The 16,308-nt window shown below is 35.6% G+C and overlaps 1 protein-coding gene across 2 annotated transcripts; it reads left to right on the top strand.

Moving 5' to 3' along the window:
- The first annotated feature begins 1,610 nt into the window (after nt 1-1,610).
- abcg2a (ATP-binding cassette, sub-family G (WHITE), member 2a) lies at nt 1,611-15,449 on the top strand. Of its 2 annotated transcripts, none has more exons than XM_065269042.2 (16): nt 1,611-1,761; nt 1,980-2,182; nt 5,690-5,749; nt 5,841-5,955; nt 7,027-7,179; nt 7,615-7,772; nt 10,881-11,032; nt 11,124-11,225; nt 11,303-11,553; nt 12,229-12,311; nt 12,416-12,505; nt 13,103-13,227; nt 13,319-13,473; nt 13,651-13,740; nt 13,923-13,990; nt 14,353-15,449. In XM_065269042.2, exons 2-16 carry the CDS (start codon nt 1,980-1,982, stop codon nt 14,501-14,503), a joined length of 1,956 nt encoding a protein of 651 aa, XP_065125114.1. In that variant the 5' UTR covers nt 1,611-1,761; the 3' UTR covers nt 14,504-15,449. The 2 variants fall into 2 exon arrangements, with proteins under 2 accessions (XP_065125114.1, XP_065125115.1); XM_065269043.2 differs by having other exon boundaries at nt 1,665-1,764.
- The last annotated feature ends 859 nt before the right edge of the window (nt 15,450-16,308 follow it).

Genomic DNA, 16,308 nt, shown 5'->3' with positions numbered 1-16,308 from the left:
TGTATAACTTGTCAACAGGGACAATTTAACACATTTTAAAGAGCTGTAAAAGAAGATGTTGCACAATTTAATTTTTTTGTGTAATGTCATAATTATTGCAGAACATAGGCTATTCAATATACAAATCACTCATATTTAAATATATAGCCTTACAAAATTAACCATGGTTTTACTACAGTTAAAAAACATGGTTACTGTAGTAAAACCATGGTAACCGCTAAATAACCATGGTTTTGAAAACCATGGTTTTTAAAAACCACAGTTAAACCATGGTTAGTGTAGTAAACCCATATAGCAAAGAAATATATTTTCGATATGAATTTAAATATATTTCAAAATATGCAAAAATGTTTTGATATATTGAAATATGTTTACAAAAATTTAAAAAAAATCACCAATATATTTTTGGTTTTTTTTTGTATATTTTGACAGATATTTAAAATCACATGGCATTGGAAATTTTTTTGTTTTGTTTCATACAATATAAAAATAACAGGGTTGAAAAGACAGCAAAAATGTACTTATAATTTTATAATTATTTTATACATACTTATACAAATTATTATATTTAGGCCAGGAAAAATATATTTTTTGCCGTATGGGTTGTAAAATTAGATATTTGTTGCCCCTGAAACAGGGGCGGAGCCAGACATTGGCAGAATAGCCCAAATTTAGGGGCTGGAAGGCCTGGTACCCTGAGGATATTTTTTCCTCATTTATGGCAGCTTTATAATCTATTTTTTAATCTAAGTGTTGTCAATGTCTATATTATCATTTTGAAACAGTAACATAACTAATTTGACACTTTAACTTCTCTAATCCAAAAATAGGCTAAATATGTTTGATGTAATTCAGTAACTATGAAGTTACATAAGAAAGGTATGTTTTTTGTTTCTGTGGTTACATGTGCATATACGACGACAGCCGTTAGCCAAGCAGATAATATATCAGTTTATGCTATTTAACAATATTTACATCACATACCTTAAATATACACTTTCACAGTAATAACGAAGGCACTTTAAAATGCGTTTACTGTGTGGAGATTTAGCATATTAATTTGCGCACATAATTTACCTTCGTTTCAACTTCTGATTGATTGATTGATTCAATTTCTCATTCGTTTAAACGGGAATGCGGACTGCATTGTTTAAAGCTGAATGCCGCCACCTAGCGTACTGGATGAATTCATTTTACAAATCAGAAAAGATTAAGGGCTTTTGAAAAAAACATTCAAAAACCCACCCTTTTAACTTTATTTTTTTTCAAACCCTAAAATAAATTTAATTAAGCTCTACTTTTTACAAAATGTATATTGATTATTTTCGTAAGGGTATTTAAAGCAGACATGTATGAGTGTACAAAATCACTTTTGTTTTTAAATTTTGATTATGTTTAAAGCATATAAGTTACACACGTGAGCAAAATAAAGCAGAAGTCACTCAGGTCATAGTCACACGTGTGTGACCCGCCCACTGTTTTATGAAACCTCATTCATATAAACACACACACGCACGAGAGGGGTAGTGAGAGTGAGTGAGCGAGAGAGAGAGAGAGAGAGAGAGAGAGAGAGAGAGAGAGAGAGAGAGAGAGAGAGAGAGAGAGAGAGAGAGAGAGAGAGAGAGAGAGAGAGAGAGAGTACACGCGACGCGACTTTCTTTTTTGTCAAAGAGCGAGACGTTCGTGTCGCTTCTTTTTTCTGGCTGGAACTTTGACTTAAACTTTATGTAGTTGTGTCTCCTCGCTGTGAAATCCTTTGAGGTGGTAAATTTGTTTTAATTAATTGTTTTTCATAATTATTTGATTGAAATGACGTAAGCAAAACCGCTTCGCTGATGTCATATGAGATTCTGACTCGTTTTGAAACAGTTTTTGCGTACTTTAGATATTAAACTTCAGATGACAGCTGAAGTTCTGATGGAGGAAGTTTGTTTTCTTTTGTTTGTTGTAATGTTTCATTAAATGTTTTGGGTTTGTAGATGGGAGACACCGCGGTTCCGCTCACCGGTGTAAATGTAGTGGGGAACAGTGGGACCAAAAGCAGATCTCTGGTTTCCACCATGTCCACATCAAGGCGAGGAGCAACAGTGAGCTTCCACAACATCAATTACAGCGTGAAGATGAAGAGTGGATTCCTCTGCAAGAGGAAGATCACACAAAAAGACATCCTCATCGATCTCAAGTGAGTCTTTATTAAAGTATTGTATTTAAGAAACCTGATGAATCATCTACATGTACCATACTACCATCAGTGGTGTCAGATGAAAAACATGGTTATATCATAGTTAGATTTGATTATCATGGTGTGGCCAAAATACCATGCTGATTCGATGATGCTTTATTTGCTTGACCATTGAATACGTAAAGGAATCATTCACGATGGACTGTTGAATTATTAGAAAATAATGCACACCCAAGATGGAACCGCGGGTGTGCATTATTTTAAAATATACCACAGGGTTGTTGAATGCTTCATTCTGATTGGTTGAGAAGTGTTCCACCGGATTATTTTTCTTTAAATGCACACCTAACCTGTCAAATATTTGTAATAATGTTTGTGGTATAACTAGAATAATTCAAAATATTTGAAAATAATGCACACACGAGGTAGTGTACAACATTGGGTGTGCATTATTTTTGAATATTTCAACCGCCCGTCGTCAATTATTCCTTAAATAATTCAAAGGACCAGAGTCAATTATTCATGTTATACCACAGTTACCACAGACATTGCTCTGGTGGTTATTTTTAAGACATTTGACAGTTTAGGAGTGTGTTTATCGAAAAATAACGCATATTTGTGGAACTTTTTTTGCAACCAATCAGAATAAAGCACATGACTGCTTTAAAACATGTTGATTTGATGCATACCATTGTACTTTTTGATCAGCATGGTATTTTTGTGTGTACTGTGGTACAGTTATGAAATCTGATGGTGATGATGTGGTAATGATACTACTACAAAAGTATTGTGTAATTGATTTCTTCATGGTTACATCCATTAGTTTTACAGTAATACCATGGTACAGATATTTTAATGTATTATTGCACTATATTTTTCATAAACATATGTGCTATATGTCTGTTTAATGTATGTAAATGTTTGGGTAGTCATTCATAGAGTTTTGTTCGTTCCTAAAGTCTGAATCTGAAGTTTCTTGAAATAATTCGCTTTAGTTTTCAAGTGTGCAGTAGGATGATATCTGGTCACTTGTTCAGACTTGTTTTCTGCTGTGGATATTTTCATGTGTAGCCCACAGAAACACAATGATGTTTGCTCTGCTGCGGTAGTGAAGATTCCTTACTGTAAATAATTTTCCTAAACATCTGGTATAAACGTGCAGTACAGCGGCGAGGTTACGGTAGTTAAGAAATCTGAGATGGCTTTTTACTAGACTGGTTGTGGATGGCAGATGTGGACGTGATGTTGGTATAATAATGTGTTCAAAGGCTGTGTGTGTCTGATTGTGGAAATCACCAGGGAGGCTTTATGTGAATTGGAGGAAGGAAATATGCAGATGTTAAATCCAGTGGCGACAGATAGAGGAAAAAAACTACTTTTACACTGAAAAACTTCGTACATGCTTGACTGTGAACAAAGTTACATGGACAATTAACAGTTAAATGCTTTGTTTTACAATCGCATACACCCTTTGTGTACATACACACACACACAGACACACAACCATGTTATATATGTACATCACAGGTTACCTAATGTCATGCTTTCATAACCTAAAGATAGTTATGTATGTGCACCCTGCCGCGGCATTGTTCACCGTGAGCGATTCTTCAGAAGAATGCTGCTAAATGAGAGCGAGCGAGAGAAAGAGAGAGAGAGAGAAAGAGGGGATGTTTGTGGTTCCACCCACAGGAAGACTCCTGACTCTTTTTATGTTTGTTTTGGCCAGCAGAGATGTGAAAGATCAGACCTTGACTTTTAGCCTTCTTTTAGATAAACGTCTCAGCTCTCATGTGGGCTGAATCGATGAATGTCACGTTACCAATCACGTAACATAGGTGATATAACATGACAGTCATTGTTATAAAATCTGTTTGTCACAAGTTTCAGGTTTGGCATTGTAACAGAGTTGAAGTGCATTCATAAATACACACTTCTTTCAGGTTTGAACCTTGCAATGATCAGTCAATCATTTTTTACATGATAGTAAGAATTAAATATTTTATAAATTAAATAAATAGTATGAATTAAACATGTCAGTAATACATATATAAGTTTGCATTATATTAATTATAACTACATCTTTTTAATTAATTCAAATTTAGTTATATAATAAATGGTATTATTTCAAATGTTTGACATTGCAGCCAGTCATAAAGAATGCAGGGAAGAGGTTGTCAAGTCCCTCATCTGAAGGTTATTGGCTTTGTGTAATGATTAATCTTTGTGTAGTTGTATAATTGATAATGAGGGCAGAGGTTTATGTTCTCGTTTGAGCTTATAAAATCATCATATATTGCTATCTGTATTAATGAAAAACTTATCAAAGTCTTGTGAATGTTTCTTCACAGTGAGTGTATGGGACTTATTAGCTTTGCTTATGAATATTCATGATGTGACATCACATAACTTTTCCCATTAGTCATGGATGATGTGCTGCTTATCTTTTGCGTCTGGTTGACTGCAGATGTTTTTGCACTGTAGTCAAACACAATAAAACACTTTACATCTCTCACAAATACTTTTAGGAGTCTCGGTTATGCAGTGTGGTGGTGGTACTTTCTTATCTCACTGTCTATCTGCTGTGAAAAGATGTCATTATGAATCAGGAAGTTTGTAGGTCGTTCACATGTCATGATTCACACATTCATATTTATTGTCATTTTTTCATTATGATGTGTTATGATCATCTATAGCAGGGGTTTACAATCTTTTTGTCAGCCGAACTCGCAGTCGGGGTTGTTGAAGTTATCCCTGAGAATATTTCAGTAATTTAATTTGCATGTTGAACTTGAAAAACATTTATTTTCATTAGTTTTGATCAGTTGTATTTTATATTTATTGGTACATAAAATTGATCTGTCCATTTTGCAAAAATTCTTAGTTTTCTCATAAACAAATAAAATGTATAGCCTATCTTTTGTTAGTAGGGTATTTACCATTTATGATTTAATTATAATGAATAAAAAAATGTATGAACTCCCTACAGTTCCCTTCGTAAACCCAAGTTGAATTGTGTTTTTTATGATAAAACAGTCATGCTTGCATAATTAAATATGATTAAAAATATAAATGCATGATAATGCAATTCGTATTAATTTATTTACATTTTTAAACTCCACTACTATTTAGCACCTTTATTAGCATATGTTTACCTAAATCAGTGGTTCTCAAACTTGTTCAGCATGCGGCCCCCCTAGTTGTCTTTGCCCCCCCCCCAAAAAAAAACATATGACAAAAAAACTGTTCTTAAACTTAATCAACAAATTAAACAAAACATAAAATTATACAAAGTAGTGCTGTTGATTAGTCCCTTATTTTTTTTTTTTTTAGGTTTAATTACACAGAATTTATGATAAATTAATGTATTTTTTAAAATGTCATAAAACTGGGGCCCCCCTGGCAACATCTCACGGCCCCCACTTTGAGAACCACTTAAATCATTGAATAAATATAAAGAAAACATATGAAGAATATTTATTTACTAACATAATATTTTATTTCTAGTGGCATCATGAAGCCGGGACTGAACGCTATACTGGGAGCGACTGGAAGTGGAAAATCATCGTAAGATCTCTGTGTTTCTCTCGCCTGTCTGTTGGTGTGGATGGTGTGATGTTGTCATCTTAAATTCTTGTTTTGTGTGAAATCTCTTCAGTTTTCTGGATATCTTGGCTGCTCGTAAAGATCCTGCTGGTCTGTCTGGTGAGGTTCTGATAGACGGAGCTCCACAACCTCCAAACTTCAAATGTTTGTCTGGATATGTAGTTCAGGTACAAACTCACACACTCTTCAAATTTTTTTTGCTCATTTGCTAAGTTGCTGAGGTGTTCTGGGTTAAAGGGGACACTCTACCTTTTTTGAAAATATGCATATTTTCCAGCTCCTTTGGAGTTGAACTTTTGATTTTTAATGTTTTGGAATCCATTCAGTTGATCTCCGGGTCTGGCGCTAGCACTTTTAGCATAGCTTAGCATAATCCATTGAATCTGATTAGACCATTAGCATCGCGCTAAAATTAACCAAAGAGTTTTGATATTTTTCCTATTTAAAACTTGACTCTTCTGTAGTTACATCGTGTACTAAGACCGACGTAAAATTTTAAGTTGTGATTTTCTAGGCAGATATGGTTAGGAACTATACTCTCATTCTGACGTAATATTCAAGGACTTTGCTGCTGTAACACAATATCATTGCGCCTCCTGCAGCCATGTTACGGCAGCAAAGTCCTTGATTATTACGCCTGAATGAGAATTCTTGTGGAGTGTCCCTTTTAAGGCAAGGGCTTTAGTATATGCCTAGGGTTTTGTGTGGTCTTTGATTTGTTTAGATATTTTCCAGAGCTCCACCATCAAATTTTACCATATTAAATTAATATTAGACCTCTCCAGAGCTTGTCAAAATTTCAAGTTGAAGTGACTTTTATTTGTGGCAATTACATTTTTAGAAAAAAATGGTCAAACTGTGTACCCAAGCTGTCACTGGGGTAGTACTCTTTAAAAAAGTCCTAATATATACCATTAGGTACAAATATGTATACATTTGATACCAACATGTACCTCTGAGGTACTCTTCAGGTGCAAAGCTGTAGTTTTTGAAGGGCTTGAAAGTAAAGTTTCTGATGTTTCTGTTTCAGTCACGTCCACTACAGCTGAACTGTAACTTCTCCTTTCCAAAAATATAATTTCAGCTAAACAAGAGAAGTGAATCTTCAGATATGCACTGGATGTTTTAGCGATTGCTTAATTGAATCTAAAATGACTCAGATTTCTGCTGTAGAAAGTGCTCTGTCATGATGAAACACCCAAAACTAAGTGACTGTGTGTGCATCTTTGTGTCGACAGGATGATGTTGTGATGGGGACGCTGACCATTCGAGAGAATCTTCGTTTCTCAGCAGCATTACGACTTCCCAAAACAATCAGTCAGCGAGAAAAAGACGAGAAAGTTGAGAGACTCATTCAGGAGCTCGGATTGAGCAAAGTAGCTGATTCACGGGTAACAATTATTTACATTTCCTATATATTCCCAATGTTTACCCATTAACTTCCACACTGTAAAAAATACTTTGCTGCCTTAAAATGTTTTGTTGAATCAACTTGGATTTACAAGTCATTTCAACTTTCTATTATTTATCTTGACTAGAGATGAGTTGTTATAACTACAGATGAGTTGTTATAACTTATAAAATTAAGTTGACTTTTCTCAACTACATTTTATAAGTTGTGACAACTCATCTGGGTTGACATGACTTGTAAATCTGAGTTGATTTAACAAAAAATTTTAAGGCAGCAAAGTATTTTTTACAGTGCAGGTTTAAGGTTTGGAAGATGTATGGAAATGAATACATGATAGGATCTCACTGATAACTACAAATTGTGCAAGTGTACCATTTTATGAATGTAACTAAGAATTTCATTGGCTGGTGTGAAGGTGGGCACGCAGCTGATTCGCGGAGTCTCGGGTGGAGAGAGGAAGAGGACGAATATCGGTATGGAGCTGATCATTGATCCTCCGGTGCTGTTCCTGGATGAACCGACAACGGGCCTGGACGCCAGCACGGCAAACTCTGTCCTCAAACTCTTGAAACGGTACATAAATTACTGATACATGCATTTATACACACACATGAGATTTTCTGTGTTTTAAAGCCTTAAAACAAGAACATGACTTTAAATTAAAAAACACAATTTGGCAAAATTCTGAGAAGTTTAATCTAGTGGTTGTTAGTTGGTTGTATTTGGGGGTGGGTAATATGACCAAATTCTTATATCATGATAACAATTTGTATCACGGTAGAGTTGCCTTTATCTTTTAATAAGGTTTTATATTATTAAAATATTTGCTACCGTAGAATTTTCATAATTCATGTACATGCACTGCAAAAAATTTTTTCAAGAAACAAAAATTCTTAGTATTTTTGTCTTGTTTTCAGTAAAAATATATGGTATATAAAAATTCTTAAATGAAGATGCTTTTTCTTGATGAGCAAAATGACCCAAGAAAATAAGTCTAGTTTTAGACCAAAAATATCAAATTTAAGTGATTTTGAGCATAAAACAAGCAAAAAAAAAAATCTGCCAATGGGGTAAGCAAAAAAATCTTCAAAATCTTTCTTAAATTTAGTGTTTAAGAAAAATTTGCTTACCCCAATGGCAGATTTTTTTGCTTGTTTTACAGTGTAATATCAATGTCCCCCCCCCAAAAAATGAAAAACAAACAATATTCAAGCTGAGGATTCCATGTAAGGGATAATGTAGAGGCAGCCGGTAGTTATTGGGAAATAAGCCCAGACAGTGTGATCAGGACCCGACGCGAAGCGGAGGGTCTTGTATCACACTGAAGGGGCTTATTTCCCGATAACTACCGGCTGCCTCTACATTATCCCGCTTATTACACGGCTACTTGCCACATAAGAAAAAAAACTGGACATGAATATGAATTTGAAACATTTTATTTGTTTTAAATTAACATTTTTATCCTTCCGCGAAACTTTGCACAGATGCATAAAATGATCGTAATACCTTATTAACTCTTTCACCGCCAGCGTTTTTAAAAAAAGTTGCCAGCCAGCGCCAGCGTTTTTCATGATTTTCACCAAAGTTTAATGCCTTCCAGAAAATGTTCTTCTTTAAATATATAAACATTCAATATACCAAATGAAAGAACAGACCCTCTGCTTTCAAACAAAAAAAAAACCGTTTCATCCTACCTTTAGTGGTTCTTTTGCAATCAGCTTTTGAATATGGGTAGGTATTTGCAAAAACACCATATTTTGAGCAAAAAGCAGAAATAATTCAATTTTTATGACGGACTTTTCATAGAGATCCCATTCAGAGCGATCTTTAAAACAGACACGGACATGCAGCAGCTTGGCATAGGGCAATACTTCCGGTTTTAAAAAGTTGCGGAAGGGCGCCACCTGGTGGATAATAGCGGTATTGCGGAATGACGGAATATCTCGTCATTGGCGGGGAAGCGTTTTCTCTTAATTGACGAGAAATCTCGTCAATGGCGGGGAAAGAGTTAAGATCCTCTGCTTCATACTTGTCTCCATTTCTTCTCTTTTAACCAGTCTTTGAGAAGTTTTAATGCCCATTCTGTATTTTTTTGTGTGTTGGCTTCGTAGCTGTCATGCTCTATTTTGTCAAGTTCAGTCTCAGTAAGCTCTCTGTGTCTTGTCGTGGTTCGTTCTTCTGTCCACTGTTTAAATGTTTTGTTTTTTCCGTTTTAATTAAAATTAATGTCAAAATGTTCCATTCTTAATTGTGGTTGTCCAGTGTTTGTCACAAGATGGCGCCAAACAGTAATATTTATTGGCGCGGAGCGATTTTAATCGCACAAGTAGTACCGGCTATGCGTTATTACTTTGGAGCGGTTATTATTTGAAAAGAACGAACCTGCAAATGTCTCAACTGACCAATCAGAATCAAGCATTCCAGAGAGCCGTGTAATAAATATGTATGAGGATACTTGCAAAGACGGGAATTTTGCTGCATATGTGTATTTAAGGCCAATAAAGCGGCAAAAGCGCACCAAGTTGGACGCTTGAACATTTTGAGTTAACTCGCATCGTTTGCGTGTGAAATTCAGATACGAATACGCTCACATTTGCCAGCTTTAGCTAGCTTGTTGTCTCAATATGTGTGTATAGACGGTTATATCGGACGCACATGCGCTGACGCAATACACGTCTGGATGCGAACTTTACTTCCGGTTTTGTCTTTTTTTAATGGTCTGACTAGTTGCCAAACTGATCTCTTGAACAAATGCCTCATCAAAAATAACAAATGTTTTTCTTTCCTAGGTAATCTATCTATTGTTTTTTTTTTGCTTGTTATATAAAGAAACTACGTTGAAAGAACTTTGTTATTATTTATTTTTAGCTGAGTTTACCGGAAGTTACTTGCGGACCACGACAGCCGCTTGTTTATGTTGTTACTGCTGAAACCGTCTATATATATACATCTCAAATTGTAGTAAAGAGCATTTTAACAACTTACCAGATTGTCCGACCTCCTCACTCACTTTCTTCCAGACAAGATCCTTTTAATTCCTGATTTTATATTTAATGAAGATGTGTCGTACAGCTCCAGGTGTCCACATACAACAACGATGATTTTGTCCTCCATTGTTGTTTCATATTTCTGCCTTAGCCTGCTACGTCATAATCACGTCACAAAAGCAAGCTCCTGATTGGTTAATGTGGCGCGAATATTGCACGATTTGCGCAAATCACACGTTACGTGCTTCAAACACCTGAAACGCTCAATTCATGTGTCATTCATTCTCATGAATCGTGTGCAGGATGTCTATCACATCTTTGTATTGACTTAATGTTTAAATCCCTCTCGTTTAACGCTTCATTCGCGTCTGGTGTGAACGCACCATTACACAGAAACTGAGTTTGCGCATATATCACTGTTGTGTCAATGGCTTAAAATCACTTGTTTTAAAACTGCTGTGCTTAAAATGTGCGCAAACATTACGTTTTCAGGACAACGCTCAAAGCAGTGTGACGTGGGCGCGTAACCTCAATAAAGACGATAGTCCAAAATCTCTACTGGTTGACAAATAACTACTGGTTTATCGCCCACCCCTGATTGTATTTCACTTTGTTTTGAAAGTTTTTGGCCTTTGCAAGCACACAAATTCAGATATGACTCACATGTTTGTGTTTAAATTCTCATGTTTTTTAGGATGGGGAACAATGGTCGTACCATCATATTGTCCATTCATCAGCCGCGTTACTCCATCTACAGGCTGTTTGACAGTCTGACGCTGCTGGCCGGAGGGCGACTGTTGTATCACGGACCGGCTCAGAACGCTCTCAACTACTTCAGTGACATCGGTCAGAAAAACCATCATTCAGATCTGTTTCTGTCTGATCAGAACATCATGACTGTGATATTTATTGATGTATTGTATTGTTTGTGTGTCAGGATACACCTGTGAAGCTCATAACAACCCTGCCGATTTCTTCCTGGACGTCATCAATGGAGACTCGACGGCCGTCACGCTCAACAAGTTAAATGACGGCGAGGGTACGACACGCAGTCTCGTTCAGTCCATCCAGAATTCATTGTGTTGAGACATACGTGTAAATGTGTTTGTGTCTCAGAACTGGACCAGGATCAGCTCACTTCATCTCTGAAGGGAATCCAGGAGCATTTAGTGGAGGAATACAAGAAAAGCTCAAACTACAAAGAAACTCAAGCTGAGGTCCAGAGGATCATTCAGGGTAAAGATTACAGCACACGACCCAAATCCAGAACCATCACCTACAACAACTCCTTCTTTCATCAATTCAACTGGGTTCTCAAGAGGACCTTCAAGAACCTTCTGCTCAATCCTCAGACTTCAATCGCTCAGGTGAAAAAACTCACAGGATTATTTTTAGATAGTCACAGTGTTTAGTTATAAAAATCTATAAAATCACTTTCATTTCATCTCAGAAATATTAATTCATCTACTGAATATTGCAGAGCAGTGGCGGCCGGTGACTTCTCATCTGAGGAGCACAAATTTAAAATGTGTTTTTTACGTCATGTGAACCATGTGCATCATGTATAAATATGTGCCTGCTGCACATTTTTATAAAAGAGACAAGCGTCTCTTATATCATAAAGTACTCAAGACCCTCGTCTCTTTTATCATAAACAGGGTTCCCACGGGTCCTTGAAATCCTTGAAAGTTTGTGAATCTGGGAAAAAAAAATTCAAGGCCCTTGGAAGTTTTTGAAAATGTATAAACATAGATACAGGTCATTAAAATTGCTTGAATCTATTTTATGCAAGAAGTTTCTGGTATAGTCAAATAGTTTTTTTTTATCTTAACCTTTTAAATAACTCAACCTGACTCTCGCTGTGAACACAGCCATTAAATCTGTCATGATGTTAAAAATCAAATGAAATAAAGAGGTGTTAGTTTGAGCCCAGGACTTGAGTTAATAGTAAGTATTGTTTAGTAGAGTTGATTATTTTTTATAGATGGTTAACTGATATGGGTTTACAGATTGATAAAGGTGTTTGTTGATTGTTTCCTCAGAGTTTGGTGATGGTTTTTCTGGCTCTGGTTGTTGGAGCGATCTTCTTTGATTTAAAAACTGATGGAAGTGGAACTCAGAACAGGTGACACACATTAAACATTCAGCTGATACACTATAACACTTTATTGTGTCAAACACTAACTAATATTGTGTGTTTGCGTGTGTGCATGTGTATCTCTGATACAGGATGGGTGTTCTGTTCTTCATCACAACCAATCAGTGCTTTAGTTCTCTATCCTCAGCCGAGCTTTTCATCACAGAGAGGAAACTGTTTGTGTAAGTATATACACACACAGACACACACACACACACACACACACACACACACACACACACACACACACACACACACACACACACACACACACACACACACACACACACACACACACACACACACACAAACACATAGACACAGAAACGCACACTGCAAAAAAATGATTTTCAAGAAAAAATCCCATAATATCAATTTGAATTGAATTTTTCTTGAATTTAGTGTTTAAGAAAAATTTTCAAGATTTTTTTTACTTACCCCATTGGCAGATTTTTTATTGCTTGTTTTATGCACAAAATCCCTTAAATTTGACATTTTTGGTCTTAAAACTAGACTCATTTTCTTGGGTCAGTTTACTCATCAAGAAAAAGCATCTTCATTTAAGACTTTTATATATATTTTTACTGAAAACAAGACAAAAATACCAATCATTTTTTTCTTGAAAATAATTTTTTGCAGTGCACACAGACACAAAAACATTTAGATTTTTGGGTTATTACATGCTGGCTAATAAAAGTAGACAATGATTTGTGAGTATTTTTGAATGCATCAGTAGCTCCTCCTGTAATCTAACACGTTGATGTCATTGATCTCTTCAGACACGAGTACATCAGTGGATACTACAGAGTCTCCGTTTACTTTCTGACCAAGATCCTGTCGGACATCCTCACACTACGAACCATTCCAGCTGTAATCTTCAGCTGTGTGGTGTACTGGATGTTAGGTCAACACAAACACACACATCATCATTATACACAAACCTGATTAAATATATCATCTGTACAATATCAATATATCAATTTATCTCTCTACAGGACTGAAAGCAACGGCCGAGGCATTCTTTATTTTCTTCTTCTCTGTTATTATGGTGGCGTACACGGCCACATCCATGACTCTGGCCATTTCTGCAGATCAGACAGTGACGGCCATCGCAAACATCTTCATGACCATCGCCTTTGTGTTTATGATGGTAAAGACACAAATACACACGTGCATTATCATATGAAGGATCTTAAACACCGTGTGGATGTATTGTTTTAATAAAACACGATAGACGCTTGATAAGCAGTATAGAAATAAATTTCAAACAAAGCTGATTGAATCAGAAGTCAAGTGATGCTTAAATGAAATCTTTCTTTGCATTCAGATCTTTTCTGGGCTGTTGGTGAATCTGACCACCATTGCTGCTTGGTTAAACTGGTTAAAATATTTCAGTATTCCTCGCTACGGTCTGACTGTGAGTCATCTGTTAATTTATACTCTATCATAAAAGATTTTCATTTCATTTAGTTTCATTCAGTTTTTGTTTAGTTTGACTAGTAGCACTCTCTGGATCATCTTTAAGACTGTATGTAAAGACTTGTTAACAGAAAGTTTCTGCATTAGTGTTGATGTGTTAATGGTTATGATGTCTTACAGGCTCTGCAAATTAACGAGTTTAGGGGACTTCAATTTTGTGACACAGGAAACATGACCCTTGTAGAAATGTATGTATCATTATATCATCATTATATATCTCTCACACACACACACAAACAGTACACACAATCTTTTACGTGTGTGTGTGTGTGTGTGTGTGTGTGTGTGTGTGTGTGTGTGTGTGTGTGTGTGTGTGTGTGTGTGTGTGTGGACATCTATACATCTCGTAAAAAGCATTGCAGATACATTTGCATTACTCACATCCCAGACAGCAGATGACTCCGCACCGGAGCTGCCGACTTCAGCCCGAATCCTCCCGGGAGTCACCTGCTGTCTGGGATGTAAACATTTAAACAGATAAATGTGCTCTCTTTAACTTCTTTACAACATTGCAGATGTGTTTTTCTTGACTTTTTTTCTGTATATGTAGGTGTACTACAGGAGAGATGTTTCTACAGCAGCAGGGCATTGATTATTCTGAATGGGGTTTGTGGCAAAACCATTTGGCTCTGGGCATCATGAGCATCATCTTCCTCATTATTGCTTATCTTAAACTGCGCTTTATCAAGAAATTTACATAAACACACACAAATCTTCTTATTTAATAGCGGCATCTGATCAGATTTATAGCAGGTTATTTTATATTACACTGGATTTGGGTTGCTGTCAGAACTGTGTAACTATTATGCTCATATCTGATAATTATGAATATTACCATAGAAACTCTTCACCAATCATCTTGACTGCTCAGGTATTGAATGAAAGCTTTAAATCTTTTGTCTATGCACACAGTAAATAAGGGTTGTGTTCAGGAGTCACTCCAGTTTAACAAAAAAGTTTGTTTTATGCACTATAGCTGTTGAAAATATTTCTGAAGTTTCTTTTTAATATTGTTAGTGTTTCATAATTAATCTTATAATAGTGTTTAATAGAAAAAAAAACTAAAAATAATGTTCAAGTTTAATAAAAATGTCATTTTGAACAAAAAACATTTTTGGACTGAAGTTTATTCATCTTGTTTAACATTCAGCCGATGTGACCTTAGAAACCGACACACACATAAATCAGACATGACCTGTGTGTCTGTGTTAAAGAAGTCATGAACTAAAAAATACCTCAACATTTTCTCACAAGTTTAAAAAACAGCAAAATGCTTTGTCAGATTTTGTCTCTACAATAAACCTTAGTAGAAGATCAACATTTATAGTGCACAAGTCTTGACATGCACAGTTGACCTTTTAGTCATAATCTGTTTTTCATTTTTTGTAGACTTTTGTAAACGTGAACTGTATTGATAAATTGCTAAATGGGAATAATGAATGTGTGAAGTGTTAGATGACTGTATAAGACGTGTTGAGTGATTATTTAGTTTAACGTTGCACAAAAATATATCAGGATGTCCATCAGGAAAAATGTGATGACTTTTTTGAACCTTTTTATTCCCAACTGTATTTGTACTGTAAATATATATAACACAATGTGTGTACAATTTAACAGAAAAAAATAAAGGTATAAATGTCCTCTCAATTCTCTTGCAATGCAATATTTGACGTACATGAACGAGTAACTTCATACTGTTGACATTGAAAAAGTGCGGCCAATCATCATTACCAAATCCTGACACTTATAATGGTGTACTCTTCTTATATTGACAACATGTCTAAACAGATTTGTTCATGAACAATGACACACAGACTTGCCATTTTGATAGACTGACACATTCACTTAAATATCAAAGAACAAAATCTGCACTGCTTTTATTAAAAAACATTTATTAAAATAAAAGGAGAAAGGGCAGTGTGGCGATTTGTTTTTGGATATTTAAGTGCTTTTGATGATCGAGCACCTGCCTTAAAATTGTTTTGGGATGTGCGCATACTACAGTCTTTTTTACAGAGATAAAAATGTATTACTTTTGAACGTTACAGACTTGCAGGAAATCCATGATGTTGTGCAGTTTGTACAAATTGTTTAGAAAAATGCATGCATTATTTAGCAAGATTGGAGATATGCTGAAAAAAACTGTAAATCCATCATGAGTCGCAAAGTGACAAACCCAGCAGCCATTGAGTTAAATTAACCCAAGATGTGTTGTTAAACACCACATTTTCTGGGTTCAAATTACAACCCTTGAGGTCGGGTTTGTCCCTTTTGACCTAACCTGTAAAATACCTAGAATTTTCAAGCATATTTCTGTCTAAAAGTCATGAACGCTTATCACAAAAGCATCTTTCAAAGAAAGGATCAAAAACCAGAAAAGAAAACAGCTTACAGCTACTACTGCAAAGTTGATGTTTTTGATGTCAAAATCTATATGAGCAGATTGTAAAACAACTGGAATTTATGACACCTTTGAACCTCTCTGTGATGTCCAATAATCTGACGT

The sequence above is a fragment of the Paramisgurnus dabryanus genome, chromosome 21, assembly GCF_030506205.2.
Source record: "Paramisgurnus dabryanus chromosome 21, PD_genome_1.1, whole genome shotgun sequence".
NCBI classification, from domain to species: Eukaryota; Metazoa; Chordata; class Actinopteri; order Cypriniformes; family Cobitidae; genus Paramisgurnus; species Paramisgurnus dabryanus.
This window is presented reverse-complemented; position numbering and strand designations above follow the sequence as displayed.